Below are 17,371 nucleotides of genomic sequence, written 5' to 3' on the forward strand. Positions count from 1 at the left end.
AATTTATAATTTTTTTTATTATTTGTGGCTCAAGAGGGGGTGGCGCCCTCTATTGACTAGTCGCCACTGGCTCCAGGTTTACTTGGACTTGGCGGCCTTCTCTGTCTTCTTGGGCAGCAGAACAGCCTGGATGTTGGGCAGCACACCGCCCTGAGCGATGGTCACTCCGCCCAGCAGCTTGTTGAGCTCCTCGTCGTTGCGGACAGCCAGCTGCAGGTGACGGGGGATGATACGAGTCTTCTTGTTGTCGCGAGCAGCGTTTCCAGCTAGCTCCAAGATCTCAGCGGTCAAGTACTCCAGCACAGCCGCCAGGTAGACGGGGGCGCCGGCACCGACACGTTGCGCATAGTTTCCTTTACGCAGCAGCCTGTGAACACGACCGACTGGGAACTGGAGCCCAGCACGAGAGGAGCGAGTCTTGGCCTTAGCTCGGACTTTTCCTCCGGTTTTCCCTCTGGCACTCATCGTTAGATGCTTTTAGAGAAATTAATGTTGACCCAACAACCGAAACCCTCTTTTATATGTCCTGACAATCAGACCAACCAGAAAAAAAGGCTTCCAGCAGAAGAACAGAGGGCGGACCACTCTACATTTTTCCCGGACAATTTGAAAGCATTTTCCGCCAATGAGCAGCGGAGACTCGGCGGGGGGTCGCTGCTCTGGGCGGGGCTGGGCTCCAGGAGGAGCCTCTCACCAATCAGGAGCCGGAGGTCTGAAGCTGCGTCACCATTTCACAGCCGGTTCCAATCGGTCAGTTTAAGAGCCACCTCACTCTCTGAAGAGCGCATTCTTCAACACTGTTAAATAATATATTATAATGTATAAAACATACATTTTTGAACACTGGTTTCGGCAGATACTTCACACATGCCATAACAATCCTGTGCGTGTGCATTTCTGTAGTTATTCATCTTTAACGGCAAAAAGCATGCCCAGACTGTCAAAACGCAATGGGCAAATGAGGAAACATCCCTGACATGTCTTGAGTTCATTCAATTCAGTGAACAATACAATGACGGAGTTCCTTATTTCTGAAATGTTAACGTTCACGTGAGCCTGGCGTAGTGTATTTTTTGTTAGCAACAGTTTGAGTGGACAATAAAATTAAGTATTTTTAAGGTTATAAAATGGTTTATCACCAAGTCGTTTGTTAATCTCTCTCTTCTTTTTTGAAACGTTGAAACTTTTTTTTTCATGTTCATGAAACAGTTCACGACATAGATAGATTGCTAAAGTCTAAATAGACAAAGTTCTAGCAGATAAAGTGCTGTGTGATGAAGTGCTCATGTTGATGTCATTTAATGTCAGTATGTGCAGGGGAGACTAGCCTTTATCTCAAGTTCTCCGTTATTGCTAAATAGCTTAATTTATTAGACATATGGAGTGAAATATATATATATATATATATATATATATATATATATATAATTATTTGTTAATGTCCAGTGATTTAAGGAGTAGGCATTAATTCACAATTTGCTGGTCATAACTCAATTCATAATATGTCGTCCAATTCACCAAAAGACACAATAGTTTCAATGACACACAGTCTGTAAATTGCAACCTGAAACTCTCCCTCACTTATTATGGACCTGCAGATTCACACATACATATTAATACATCCTTCATTGATAATGATGCCATGCAAAACATTTACCATTTAACTTTACATGGTAAAGACAATGCCTCTTTTTTCCTCGTCAATTACATTTTTTTTACAAACTTTTTTTTTGCTGTATTTTTTAAGTAACTTTAACATTACAATGTTAAATTATTTTTATTTCAGTTATTTTGAATCTTGTTTCTGCATGTATAGCTATTTCCTAGTGGCATCACTCGATTGCACTGTTGCCTTGTTTCTAGGCCGTTGCGTTTGACTTCAGATGCAGAAAAGCAGGTCGGAACTAAAGTCGCAGGTCGAAAAACCGTGACGGGCTGTTTTGACGGTGACACAAAACGTTATTGATTTGGAGCAGTAACACTGATGATTATATTATGTTGTTTTTTACTGCAATCATAATATACAGCATATATATATTGCCACTAAAACTTTGTATCTTGAATTGCATGACTATATTGACGAAACAACACACAAGACTAGCAGCAGGCTACTGCACATGAAAACATTTATTTCTCTACACATTGTAAAATCAATCAATGCGTTGATTCACGTCCACACATTGCATTTGCACAGCAAATTCATCTGTGGAGACAACAAACATTTTCCATTTTTTTCTTATGCATGTTTATACAAACTCGCTGATGTTGGCTTCCATTGTTGTTGTAAACAAGTCCTCACCTGTGGTCTTTTTAAAGTGCTTACAACCTGATTGATGAGTCAACAATCAAGCAATCAGGTGTTTGGCCAGGTCACTGGTGTAATACTATAATATAATTGTGGTTAATGTGTCATTTTGCTGGTCCTGAACACCACCAAGACCAAAGAAGTCATAGTGGACTTCAGTAGATCCAGGAAGACCACACCCTCTCCACTCTATAAGTGGGGAGGAGATGGAGAGGGGGGACATTTGCCACAAATGCCACATTCCCGTGGCATTTGTTGGACTTTTGACAGCACTTTTCTTGTATCTGTCTTTGTGTTGTGTTCTTATGTCTGTATACTCGTGAACCATGTATGTATTTGTGGAAACTGTAGATTTGATGTCAATTTAATTTAATTTTCAACAACAAAAAAAAAGAGAGGGGGGGCAGCATCAAATTCCTGGCTCCACATTACTGAAGACCTCACTTGGTCCCTGAACACATCACACCTGGTGAAGAAAGCCCAGCAGAGCCTCTTCTTCCCGAGGAAGCTAAAACAAGCTGGCCTGCCCCCTGCACTGCTGGTAAACGTCTACAGAATTGTGATTGAAAGCATCCTCTGTCAGTGCTTTACTGTGTAGTACGCCAGCTGCACAGCAGAGAGCCGGAGGGACCTGGCCCGGGTGGTTAGAACAGCACAGAGGATTGTGGGAGTTACCCTCCCTGACCTGGACACTGTGTATGCTGGCCGCCTCCAGAAGAAGGCCAGAAACATCTGCACAGACACCACTCACCCGGGTCACTCTCTGTTCCACTGCCATCAGGAAGAAGATACAGGACTAGCAAAACCCGGACTAACAGGCTGAGGAACAGCTTTTTCCCCAGAGCGGTTTCCTCCATCGCCCCCCACCCAGCTCACACCGGACACAGCGGTGAAACTGAAATAGGCAATAACACTACACTTTAACAAAGCACCTTTTTCACTTTAAAGCCATTGATGCCTGTGTTTTATCTTGTATATATTTATTTAATGTCTTGTTTTAAATCAGAAATGTCTTGTCTTAATGTTTTTATACATTTTTCATTTTACATGCAACAATTTCGTTGCATGTTTTTACAATGACAATAAACACCCATATCCTTAACATTATCATAGAAATTAAAAAAAAACTATTATTGTAATACGTGTTAGCTGTTGCGACATATTTGTTCTTTCAGTGAAGTATTTTTTCTGCACTATATTTAATATTTCATTTTGCACATATCGTATCTTTGTACAAATTGTATTCCTGTATAATATTGTATTTGTATAATTATATTTCAATCAGAGTATGGTGGAGGCACAAGAAGGTGTGGTAGCTCAGTCTTTAGGGACACGACATGACAATCTGAGGGTCAGTGGTTCAAGTAGTTGTGACCAAGTACACTGTCACTGTCTTAATACCCGTATGGGTTGAATACAGAAGCAGATTATTTTTCTGTGTGCCTTGATGTGTACAATTCAATGAGTATCAATAAAGGTTGATCAACATTAACATGAATAAAACTTTGGTTGCTTGATGGCTCTATCTCGAGCATCAAATGTGTTTGGCAACAGTTTGCACTGTTAGTAGGTGAGTTCAAATGGATACCGTCACTGGAACACAATTTAGTGGTTTTTCATTTGCATTAACTGCGAGCTTCATCTAACTTGTTTCATGTGTGCTATCACATTGAAGCCCAATTGTTCAAATGTGGCACCCGGGGATTCTTTAGCTAAAACTCCCTAAACCGTTTCCCATTCATTTTCAATGGTAGTCCTAAACCAGTACGGATGTAATATATCTTTGGCCACCAGCAGCAGCAGCGCTGTGGTGCCGTTTTGCGAGAGAAAGATTTTCTCCGGTGTTTGTCAGTCAGTCGGCGCATTTTCCGGATCTATTCGCTGGGTGGACACTACGTTGAACGGTAAGTCATTAAGATGAATAACAATGAATTAAAATGTCATGACAATTAGTCTGGGCTGTCTGACATTCACTTGAAAGCTTCAAAGATAAAGTTAGTTGTGTTTTTTTTGTGTTATTGTGTCGAAGGCGGACTTCTGTATGAGTTCGTTACCTTACAACGTAACGTAATCTGGAGCCGTTCACGGTTCATATCGGTTAATTCATGTCCGACTTTGATGCGTTTTTGTGACCAAAAGTATCACAAGTTAACACGAACGTGCATTCAAATAAAATGAGTTTGCGTTTACTACGCATGTCAGTGAACACAGAGGCTGAGCAGCGGCCGGTTGAGGTTATGGTGAACGTAAGATATACTCTGTTACTTTACGGACACGTAACAAAAGAACAACAAGCTGTGACCGGACCCGGTGGTTCATGTGAATCACGTTAACGTTAAATAAACACGCACGTCTCCGTTGTATCACGTCACGTATCGTCATTAATGCATGTAGTTCATAGTTATGTACATTAACTGCTCCACGTGTGTTTGACAGCATTAGTTACTAACGTTAGTTACTTGGCAGATTAAGGATATCAGACAAAATATACTCAACTAATAAATGATGTGTTATTACAGATTAAACTACCAGCAGTATATAAAGTCATTAAAGTGATGAACACATGCTTTTTTGTACTTTTACTTAAGTCAGACTTTGAGTAAGTAAGATTTGAATGCAGGACTTTCACTTAAAGAGTATTTACACCATGTGGTGGTATTAATACATATTTTTTTACTGAAGTACAAGATGTGTAGACTTTCTCCATCACTGTTAAAATAATGTTTATGTACAAGAAGTGCAAGAAGATATTAATTTAATGAAGTTCTAATTCTCGTCTGTTTGCATCTCAGTGATGGATGAAGATGAAGAGCTGGAGAGAGGGATGCTGAGTATCTCCTTCAAAGCCACATGTGCAGAGCTGAGAGTAAACATTTGATGTCTTTCATTTCTACCACCTGAAGATTTAAAATCAGTTACAGTTCAGCCGGTTTGCTGAACGGTTAATTGTGTGTTCTATTCAGTGTATATGATATGTTTTTTGTTTATGTTTACCAGCTGTTTCTGCATTGATGACAGCCAGACAACAACAGGCTCCGGGAACAGAAAGAGGTTTTTCACCAAAAACGTTCTGCCGTCAACAGACAAGCATGGGACCATGACTTCTTATCCCACATGAAGCATTGAACCGTTCTGTCTCATGTTTAGGTGTTCTGCTTGTTGTCCTCGTGACTATGAATTGATACCAGTCATGATGAGGGTACGTATCACTCTTTGTTTTCTTATATGGATAAAAAGAAACAATATGTATGTATGAAACTGCTGTGTTACTAACACCTGAATGCATGTGTTTGAAGTGTGCCATGTTGCTTCACCTGCCTAGGTTACATCACAATGACTGGCGACTGAATATTAACCCATTGAAAGACAAACACACGTGTATGAATGAAGTATATTCTTTATATATTAATGTGAGAAACAGTCTGTCATTGGATACGGCTGAGAAAGGTGACGTAACGATACTAACAGTTGTGTTTCTTTGTCAAAATATAAATTACTGACAAGGTGTTTTCCATTGTAGAACCATCTGCTACACTGGCTGCACCAACTCATCTGAAGGGTTCACAAGTAGATGGTAAATACATCCAACATGTAAACACATCTGTCATATTCACTGTGCTCATATCTGTTATAAACCATTGATTGTGTTTTGTGATCCTTCTCTCCTTACAGCCGCCGCTGTAACTGTAAGGAGACCAGTGCCTATTCCTCAGGAGCTCACGTGTCTGCTGCCAGAAGGAGCGGGTCGTCCAGCAACAGAGGCGACTGTCACAGTCCCTGGTGTGTGTTATTTGACCTATATTTGCATCTTAAAAATATACTTCATGTAGTGTTCATCAAAACTGTTGTTAATTCTATACAATTGCTGCTGCACTGTATTCAGACAACAGGTAGGCAGCACTCCAGTGTCCAGCTTGCTGAGTTTCACAGACTACAGTGTAGATGTCATGTTACATCCTTGCTTCATCTTACTGTCAATAATAATGACAACATGTTTAATATTCTCTGTAGTGTCAGAGGCCCCCCTGATTTCTCCTGAGACGTCTGCAGAGCCCGCTCAACTGTCACCTGCACAGAGAGATCAAAGTTAGTGTGAGAAGGTTTTTCATGTCAAAAGATTAAATCAAGACGCACCCAAAATCGTACTAATTTGCTCCGTTTATTCTTGTCTGACTAGGTGAGCAATCACCCAGGCCGTTAGCTGTCCCCACCCGTCCTCCTCCACAGCTCCCTGGCTACGACCATGAAGTCAGCCAGTGGACCTGTTCACAGCAGCAGAGGATCTGGATGAAGACGGAGCTGGAATCCACGGCTCTCTGGCCAGGCTGCTTTCCTGTGCGCAACCTCATGAAGATGGTGTCATTGTGACGTCTCCCTCCCCAGCCAGAATGAATCCACAGCATCTCTGATCTTCCTCCTCCAACGTTCTTTCAGCTGGAACTGGATGCTACAAGGAAAAGGGTGGAGGACAGAAGACAGCAGAAGAGGAAGAGGACTGAATCCCAGCCCACAGGTCGCAAGTGTCGATTCTGTCAGATGGATCTGGAGCAGGATCCAAACAGTCCTCACATCCACACGGGGTTCCCTGGACTAACAGGGAAGTACATTTACTGCCCTGGTAAAGTCTTTTCCTTTTACAAAGACCAGGGCATGAGAAGCAGACGACCTGCTTTTTATGAGACAGAAAAAAAGAGATGGGAGGTTGAAAAGGGAAAGTAAGAGAAAAGGGGAGTGTTTTGTCATTATTATATTTGTTTAACATATTTGTGTTGTGTATTTGTGACCTTGCATTATTGGCTCTGTGTTCAATATTCACTGTCCCTGTTGTGTTTAATAAATATATTTCATTCACTAATGTTCACATGTCTCATTAATACGTGAATCATTATAGTCAACAGTAAAAACTGCAATATAATAGGTTTATAGCCAAAAATAAGTCAAGTACTTGATAATCTATCTGCCACTACAATCTAGTGACAATCAGTAAAAGGTAAAGCTGGATGAACATTTCTTGATTTATGAATAGCTCTTTGTCATTGATGAGTGGCTTTGCCCCAGTGAGACTCGAATCTGCGTCCAGGAGCTGAAACCAGCGATATGAAATGCTGCAAATTCATTGGCTGTCAGCGTATGCCAACTATACACGGCTTGCCGGCCTCGGCTCGTCCGGGATTTGAACCCGGGACCTCTCGCACCCTAAGCGAGAATCATACCCCTAGACCAACGAGCCATATTTTAGTAAACGAAAGGAGGTTACAAATACTGTTTCCTACTCTTTCCAGACCTGAATTTAAGTTCTGTTCTGGTGATGTGGCATCTTACAGACCCATATGTTATCTGGTCAAAGAGCGCCCTCTGCTGCTCAACATGTTATATCCCATTCAGCACTTGTCCTCTGAGCTCTTCTTTTTTTCTTCTTCTTTTTTTCTGCTCCAGCTGCAGTTTATTTCAAGATGGGCTGTTCTGAGTCAGAGGCAAACACTTCTGCTGTCATAATTGGGAAGTCACAGCACTAACCACACAGCATTTACCTTTCTTCTTGGTTGTCTCAGCTGTCAAATCAGGTTTATTTGTATGGATCAACTATCACAAGTCTTCTGTATTGGGCCACAGACACTGACATTGTCAGTGTCTGTGGATTACTGTCATTTACTTCTAGTAAATGAGTATAGCTTGAGCACACTGACAGGACATATTCCTGTCACTACAAATGTACTACATAAATGTACTACATCATCTATTGTATTATTTCTCATCCTTTATGTAGAATGTGAAACAGAATAAATTATATAAACCGTACCTCTTCAAGCCAGTGCATCTTGAATCTATTCAACAGGTGTGTATTTCTATCAATTTTAATGCAAAGACTTGCAGAAAGATTTCATAAAGGGCTCAATCTGCGAGGGCGCCCTCAAGAACTCGAGTCTCTGACAGACAGCCCTAAAGCCCTTACAGACTTGAATTAACCTAAATTGTATATCTTTCATCAAGGTGGGTTGGAACGCATGTCAAAGGATTTGTCGGTTTATTTGACTTGACCGTCAAACAGCGATCACATCAGATCACAGTGAAGAAAACGGACGAACCTGCAATGTGTCCAGGTGAGACCCAAAGGCTGACAAATAAAGATGGTGCACATATATTCGAAATGCTGCATTTTATACCTTTGAGGCACTAAATGTATTCATCGAGATTAAGTGACAGTGATTTTGACTTTGATTTCTTTAACACGAGTTGTAGTCATTTTTTTGTGGGTGCATTGAAGGGACAAAAATTAAGTTATCATACACGCATTATACTTTGCAGTTAAATATTTTACTTTGATTCAAAATGAAAAAAGCAGTAAAAATAACACTTTGACAAACACGTCAGTACATCTTATTAATGTCACCCTCACAAGCAATTCAGTTTAATATAATATGTATAGCATATAATAATATTCAGTATAATATAATATATATAGATATCATGTCATACTATTCTGTACAATATAATATATATCATATAATATTCACTATAATATAAACACACACATGTAATGATTTATTTATAACTATATATCCCTCACTCCCGTAACTGTCCATACTGGATCTGTCTGAATATGTGACCTTTGACCTTTGTGATGATAGAGCAAATTAATCCAATTTACAACGAAAGAGGAAACTAATATTGTATCTCACTAGAAACATTGCTTTTTCCTACAAAATTACATTCCAATATCATTAAACTGTAATTTCAATTACATTTCGAGGGACATGTTTTTTCTCTCATATCACGGTCGCAGTTTTCAACAGCCCTCCTCCCACAGCAGTCTTCTGCAGACCAGTGTTATTGGATGGGAACTTAATTTTACGACAGTGTCATGCTGGTGTGTCCAACATGCTAAATAGCTGGTCTTCTGTTGCATTGGTTCCCAACTCAATTCATCCTGACGGTCTGCATCCGCCTACACCTCCAGAGATCAACCTGAGGGATCACGAGACCGGTAACATGGCACCAAAGAAGAAAACAGAAGCAATTAATCTGGTTTTTGCTCTTGTCTTTTGAGATTTCAAAGGGCTCTGCCACCACCGACACTATGACCCCGCCCCCTCTCTGTGACGACTGGCCAGGTGAGAAGACAGCTGGAGAGACTCCACCAAGGCAAGGCTGCGGGACCTGATGGCATCAGCCCCTGGGTCCTGAAGACCTGCACCATCCAGCTGTCTAATGTCCTTCAACACCTCTTCAACCTGAGCCTGAAGCAGGAGGAAGTCCCGGTGCTGTGGAAGACGTCGTGCCTGGTTCCTGTACCGAAGAAGACGACACCATCTGGCCTCAATGACTACCGACCGGTTGCCCTCACATCCCATGTGATGAAGGTGCTGGAGAGGCTGGTCTTGGCCCACCTCCGGCTGCAGGTGAAATCCTCACTGGACCCTCTGCAGTTTGCATACCAGCCTCATGTGGGGGTGGACGACGCCATCATCTACCTGCTGCAACGAGCTCAGTCGCACCTGGATGGATCCGGTGGCTCTGTGAGAATCACTTTCTTTGATTTCTCCAGTGCATTCAACACCATCCAACCAGTGCTGCTGAGTGAGAAGCTGCGGGTGGTGGGGTGAACGCATCCACCGTCTCCTGGATCACTGACTACCTCACGGGCAGACCACAGTTTCAAATATCTTTATTTTTTCAATTGTCAATATTTATTGCCTCATCATCATGAACACATGCTCTCTCTTCCTTGTATGTTGAGTTCTTAAATTACACAAATATAACATGATGTATACAACTAATGCAAATTAACCATAAACATCAAATATCAGATGAAATAATCAGCATTAAATACATCTGTATCAATAACCTAGAGGCACAGGTAAATATGACTAAATCTATGGTTTAAATACACTTATACTGTCATGTACTGGTACAAATGGTAAACACTTTGACTTTGCATTCACTAAATCAACAGCACAATACGGTGGAAAAATAAATATCAGTGCCGACAACTCTGAACACGAAAATGACTTTGATTAAACTATATCACGAACTGTATTGCATCAAACAATGCACCGATTTATCAAAACGTTGATTATTGCTGTGTACATAGATAATTGAATATTAAACAGCATATAGTCAACTACTGATGCTAACGCACTCCCATCGGCCCAGATTAATGAATTAATGTATTCATTTCTTGCATACGGTCATTATTTTGCCTTCACTTTTATTTTGAAATATTCTTCTTTCGGGTTACCTGCTGTGCTCTGCGTCTCGTTTTAAAGGAAAAAACAAAAAAGGGATTTGCAAAAACGAAAAACGAGAATACCATGGTATTTCCGTATTTCCGACTGAACGGTAAAACGGATGACTAAAACGTACACGGACCATGGGGGACTTTGGTTCTTGGTTTTTCCGTTTTTGAATTCAGAACGAAAAACGGAAATACGACCGACCATTTCCATTTCCCGTTCTTGGTTTGAAACGAAAAACGAGAATACCATGGTGTTTCCGTATTTTGGTTTTTCCGAATTAACGGTGAAACAAATGACCAAAACGTACACGGACCCTTCTAAATTACTGTCGGTGATACAAAGGTATAAAATATACAGGTTTACATTAATCTAGAGGGAACAAATGGGGGAAATGTGCTGCAAAGCTTCACAGTAGAGACAGAAGGCTGACACAAAGGTTGAGAAGCCTGCCAAGGATGGAATACAACCGTAATACATGCACCGTAAAACCAGGTATATGTATATATATATATATTAAAAAAATAACTATGAATAATTATGAGTATATATAATGACAGCAATCATATCATGCACATAATGTAAAATATAAATAAATACCTCAATTAAAATAAAGGATGGAATGTAATCTTAAAATAAATGAAATCATATGTAAAAGCGTGAATGACATTCACAGGTTTCACACCAACATAACAGTGTAATGTGGGAAAAACAGTAAACAATAAAACTCAAAACCAGATCTCAACAGAGTTAGTGGCTGGATGTCTTGAGGAGTACCCACTAAGCACCTATGATCCTAATTAACATCCTAAAATCCTTTATTTTTTAAGATATCTTTGGCCATAGGCCTCTATAAAGCAGGTTATACTATAACCGTGATAGTAACAGCCGTTAAATGTAACTTAGTGATCCGTATCTCACACATCAGACCACCATCAACTGGTCTTTGATCGACAGATATAAACATGTTACTGACTCCAGAGTTCAGCCCTTCTGGCATCACTGCTTAATATCATACAAGTTTGTGCTGTAATCATGCATTATATATATATATATATATATATATATATATATATATATATATATATATATATATATATATATATATATATATATATATATATATATATATATATATATATATATATAAATACTCAGCTCTTCTTCAGACTATTTGTCTTCTTAAACAGAACATTGTTAAAACAAATCAATTAAATATGATTTAGATACAGCTAAATATTGTTTAGTTATCTTTACAACACAAACGTCACTGTATAAAGTCATTAATATCTCACTGGAAACAAACGTAAACGTGTGACTGAATTAAGCTTCACTTTCAGTTTACATGTTCACAGTTTTACTGGGACATTTTTGCATGTACAGTAACAAGCTTAGTTGCATTCAACTCATTGTGCTTCACCACAGCGGCCTGTCTGCTCACTCGTGTGCTTGTGTCCGTTATAGTTGGAGGAGCTCAGCAAATATGATTCAATTACATCAAAACATTAAAAAAGTACGAATAGAAAGCACCCATAACGTCTGGGCTTATTCAAACTACTACCTCCCGTCACAACGATAAAATAAGCTTCAGGTAAATATCGCCGATTGAAACAGTTATGAATATTGTTTTTGTTAATTACCAATAGAACCCTCACCTTAAATATTACAGTCAGTGCAGGATATATAGGCCTATTTCTGATTATATAAGTGTATTTCAGTAGTGATGAGCTTTAGGTTCCTTTAACAGGACAATACTTGAAGACTTGTGACAGACTATGGCAACAGATTTTAAGGTCATATCGAAAGAAAAATAGATATATTAATTTATTGGGACAATGAAAAGCCTGGTGTAGAACTGGGTTATGTGGAAGAACAACATGCTCTTAATGTGAAGATATGGGTGGCCCTTAAAAGGACCGTTGATAACGAGCAGTAAGAGTTTAACCGCCGAAGCCGTACAGCGTGCGTCCCTGTCTCTTCAGAGCATACACCACATCCATGGCGGTCACAGTCTTCCTCTTGGCGTGCTCGGTGTAGGTGACGGCATCACGGATCACGTTCTCCAGGAACACCTTCAACACACCGCGGGTCTCCTCGTAGATCAGACCGGAGATACGCTTCACTCCACCGCGGCGAGCCAGACGGCGGATAGCGGGCTTAGTGATTCCCTGGATGTTATCACGGAGCACTTTACGGTGACGCTTAGCGCCTCCTTTACCGAGTCCCTTTCCTCCTTTGCCTCTTCCGCTCATTTTCACTGGTCAGAGTATTTCAGCTGAATGATGTTCGCTGTTTGGTTCACAGTCATTTATACCCTGCATGAGAACGTGATAGAGGACAGAGCCTGGACTTTTAGTCTTCTTTGGATTATAATTACGGTTGATAATTACCTATTTTGTGCATCAGCGCCACCTGCTGAACAAAAGCCTAAATCAGGGACACAATGTCTCCTACAAGCAAGAGTGAAACGTTTGGTACTCAATAATGTACTTAAAAAATGAACTAAAGTACAATATCAAGGACCATCCTGATGTGACTCAACGTAGACATGTTGACAGACTGTACTTTAGTATTCTGTCTGTTGTACTAGTTCCTCTTAGTGCTTTAAATCTCTGATGCCACACGGTCAAATGTATTTGTCCAGGCCACTGTCATCATCTAATTGTATATCCTATAGAAAACATGTTTGTTTTTTTATTACACATTTATACATATTATGATATACGTATACATATCATGATACACATCACCATGATCACATGGCAGCTCCACTGAACTGCAGGAAGTCTGTTTACAGAGATCAGCCACACTGTATCACAAAGGTTTTCAGATATGATTTTGACATTGATGATTTTAGTGATCTGGGGCCCTCTGCCTCAGATACAAGTTCATATGCCACCATTTGTATTTGTATACAATAAATTGTATACAATAAATTGTGTAAATCTCTTCAGTGGCAGAGCCAGTTCCGTTTATGTTCAGATGTTTGTATTTAGTTATAAAAATCACCAAAAATGATTTATAATAAGGTATTTTGTTTTTAAGTCTAGTGTTTCCATTTACATCAGAATAAGAGTACATTAATAACTTAATTATGATCATTTTTTTAGGTGTGGTGGAAACACAATTGATACTTTTGCTTTGTAACTGATGTTCTCCCATTTCTCAAACTGTTCTTTTATCTCACTTTGCTTCTGAATCCAGTTTAATTGTTTTTTCCTAAACATTGTTTCTTATTCCACTCGAGGTGGAGACGGCATCAATGCAGTTTATAAAACTCTGCTGGATGTGGTACAGGTCCTTGAGATTTACTGCAAATAAAAAGTCCAGAGGGATCTCTCTACCAGGATAGAGAGTGCACAATTATGTACAACAGGATTTCTTCTTTAGATGAAGTGTGTGGCTCCATCATTGGCTGCAAACTGGGCAGTCTGGAAAAGGTGGTGGAGAGGACACTGAAGAAATGATCCATATTGGATAACCCGGACCACCCTCTCCACCTACTGCAGGGACAGCGGAGCACTTTCTCCAACAGACTGATCCTGCAAACTGCAATAAGACTTTATAACAAATCATCCACTAGACATACATACATACAACATACAACACTGCTATACTGTTTGCTATAGTTTATACATCTTTGCACTACTTGTTAGTTTGGTCAATCTTTGCACTAACTATACTATTTCATTGTATATATACTGTGCATCGTTATACTTACCTAAATATTACTTTCGTATATTTTTTGCTGCTGTAACACACACACACATTTCCCCCTGGGGATGAATAAAGTATCCATCCATATGTTAAATGTAACTTAGTGATCCGCATCTCACTCAGACCACCATCAACACATATAAACTTAATGTTACTGACAGACTCCAGTTCAGTCCTTCTGGCATCAGTGCTTAATATCATACAAAAAGTCAGGTGAAAACAGTAGAGCTTAGAGCGTGTGCATTTTACTTTCATATATTGTGATGTTATTGGACATTTCAATATAAACAGTATATTCTACATTAGGGCATTTTCTTACTTAACCAATGATCGAGTAGTTCATTTATTTGAATCTCTTTCAACCTGAGACACCAGGAACTCATCTTTAGATGAAGTGGGTGGCTCTTAAAAGAGCCTTTGTGTTGTTGGCCTCCATCAGGTGTTTACTTGGAGCTGGTGTACTTGGTCACAGCCTTGGTTCCCTCAGAAACCGCGTGCTTGGCCAGCTCACCGGGCAGCAGCAGGCGGACAGCGGTCTGGATCTCCCTGGACGTGATGGTGGAGCGCTTGTTGTAGTGAGCCAGACGAGAGGCCTCACCGGCGATGCGCTCAAAGATGTCGCTCACAAAGCAGTTCATGATGCCCATGGCCTTGGAGGAGATGCCGGTATCAGGATGGACCTGCTTCATCACCTTGTACACGTAGATGGCGTAGCTCTCCTTCCTGCTCTTACGCCTCTTCTTGCCGGTCTTGGCTGCGGTCTTAGAGACGGCTTTCTTGGAGCCCTTCTTGGGCGCTTTGACGGTTTCAGGCATGGTTTCAGATTCGCTTTGAGTCTGAGGCTGTTTCCAGAAGGACAGGGCGGTCTATATATACCAACTTGATGCAAATTACACTGTGCTGTTGCTTGCACAGGATTGGCTGTCTTCTGAGCGGGACTGAGCATGCGTTACACAAACCGTGCCTCTCAGCATGTACTGTCTGAGCGACTCAATTACTGTAGTTGATACAAAGTTGTAAAACATACATGTTGAAAAGAATTCAGAAGGGGACAGATGTATCGACTGACAAGAACAGAGAATTTCATTTCCAACGACTGCATCACTGGAATTGTTGCGCATATCACAAATAGGTTCAGTTCGACTCAGAATGTAACTGGTTTGTTCCTGTTTTGAACAGGAAGGGTTATATAAGTTGTGAGTGACTATTTTAAGGCGTCCATGCAGTTTATATGTTAAATCACTTCTATAATAAACATGATATAACAATGTCATGTTTTCCCTTTATATTCGTACCACTTTTATATGTAGTTTTAGATCCTGAAACGGGTTGATGCAAGGGTTTTGGGAATGCATAATTAAGATACACATAAAGTGTTGTAGGATTAGTAGCTAATAAGACATGAAGCTTCTGCCAAGGTTGCAGAAGTGTAACATTTATACTGAAGGATTATCATAGAAGGGATTAAGCAATAACTGACCATCATTGAATGTGTTAGCTGCTCAGGGAGAGAGAGATGTGGAGGTAGGCGTTTACAGAAGTGCGTAGAGAAGTTAGCCAATAGAAATTGAGATAGACGGGAGGGGAGGAGTCGCGAACGAATATGTGGGCGGGATAGAAAGTGTTTTTTCTGCCTCTTTTTAGCTTGCGGTGCCCTGCGACGGCTGTGTCTCATGGGACCAGAGGTAGTTTTTTTCCAAAGTGGGTTTATATTGTAATATTTCATAGGAGTATGTACTCGAATGTTTAACTGTAATCGTACTTGCATCAGTGGAATTAAATTCCTTATAATTGTAAACCAGTCTTGGTAGATTTCTTATTGCAGCGTGTCGACTGTACAAAGCAGCCGGACACGTGCTCTGGCCTTCCCTTTGTGGGGTGAGTCTTCCCAGTGAGCATTTTTTGGTTCAAAAGACGTTTAAAAGACGTCTATGCCCGACGTTGAATAAACGTTCAAAAGTGAAAAATTTTTCGCCGACTATTTGTATGCTTAGAGCAGATTTAAACGTGATTTGCAATACTATAATTTGTCGTCCTCCACATTGTGCTAATACTAATATATCATGATTTAGAGGCTTACTAAGAAACCACATCCACATTTATCAGTTGAAAGCCAGTATTGGACATCACGTTGATATCTGGTCTAAACGTGAGCGTTGAATCAACGTCTACAAATAGTCGGCTAAAAACCTTTCACTTTTCACCGTGTATTAACCGTGTATTCAACCTCACCGTGTATTCAACGCCGAAATGCTTACAGTCCTTCTGGGTATAGAACACATCAACAGTTTCCACTTACAGGACAAAAGACCAAGTGACACAGCAACAGTTCATTTGTATTTATTAAAGCACAATATAAATACAACAATGTTCTTTATATAAAAACATAATCTCCTTTTCCTTCTTTAAATGTCGTTTTCAAAGCCACACAGGAGCCTGTTTCAGGAGATCTGCCATATTTTCAAGCTGGACATCTGTAAATAAAACAAGTATTAGAAAAACATATTGACTTAGACCAGTTTTGAACGTCTCTACACCGAAGACCATAGACGTGTCTTCAACGGAACAATGCTGACCTGGATATTACACAATATTGTTTATATATTGCCATAACCCAAACAACAATGTTTTGACCATGATCTATTAACGTTAGTACAGTACATTAACTAACACACATGTCTGCTGTTTACTGTTCGTAACCTGCTAACGCTACATGCTAACAAGCTAGCAGCCTCGCCCGCATGATGATCATAACATGATATTAATGGTATGGTAATAATATTTCGGTTTGCAATACTGGAATAAAGTAGTTCAAGTACTTACAGAGTACGTCGTTAGCGTGAAGCCTCGTTTATTCCTCGTTTATCCGCGTTTATTCTGTCAGCTCGTTCACTTCCTCATCACTCAGTAAGAGCTAGCTTGCTCAAACTTTGTTTCCAGCCTCTAACTTAGAACAATGCAGAGTCCGTGTGCATGTGTATTCCAGCAGTAAACACTGAGTTGTATTTTAGTGAACATGAGTACTCTCATTATGATGTCCTGTGAGCTTCTTGTTGACAGCACACAGTCTATAGTTCCATATTTACGACGTTTTATATGAGACATTGAATGCGTT

At 40.1% G+C, this 17,371-nt stretch overlaps 3 protein-coding genes across 3 annotated transcripts; all 3 read right to left on the bottom strand.

Annotated features, from left to right (window-relative positions):
- Positions 1-16: 16 nt before the first annotated feature.
- LOC306783139 (histone H2A) lies at positions 17-585 on the bottom strand. The gene has a single exon (XM_079276667.1). It carries the CDS (start codon positions 463-465, stop codon positions 79-81), a length of 387 nt encoding a protein of 128 aa, XP_079132793.1. The 5' UTR covers positions 466-585; the 3' UTR covers positions 17-78.
- Positions 586-12,479: 11,894 nt separating this feature from the next.
- On the bottom strand, positions 12,480-12,791 carry LOC306782749 (histone H4; the record flags this gene model as incomplete). The annotated part of the gene is made up of 1 exon (XM_079276191.1): positions 12,480-12,791. The coding sequence occupies one exon, from the start codon at positions 12,789-12,791 to the stop codon at positions 12,480-12,482; it is 312 nt and encodes a 103-aa protein (XP_079132317.1).
- Positions 12,792-14,525: 1,734 nt separating this feature from the next.
- LOC306785766 (histone H2B 1.2) lies at positions 14,526-15,079 on the bottom strand. The gene has a single exon (XM_079280224.1). It carries the CDS (start codon positions 15,069-15,071, stop codon positions 14,700-14,702), a length of 372 nt encoding a protein of 123 aa, XP_079136350.1. The 5' UTR covers positions 15,072-15,079; the 3' UTR covers positions 14,526-14,699.
- Positions 15,080-17,371: the final 2,292 nt, after the last annotated feature.

The sequence above is a fragment of the Melanostigma gelatinosum genome (genome assembly GCF_949748355.1).
Source record: "Melanostigma gelatinosum genome assembly, chromosome: 1".
NCBI classification, from domain to species: Eukaryota; Metazoa; Chordata; class Actinopteri; order Perciformes; family Zoarcidae; genus Melanostigma; species Melanostigma gelatinosum.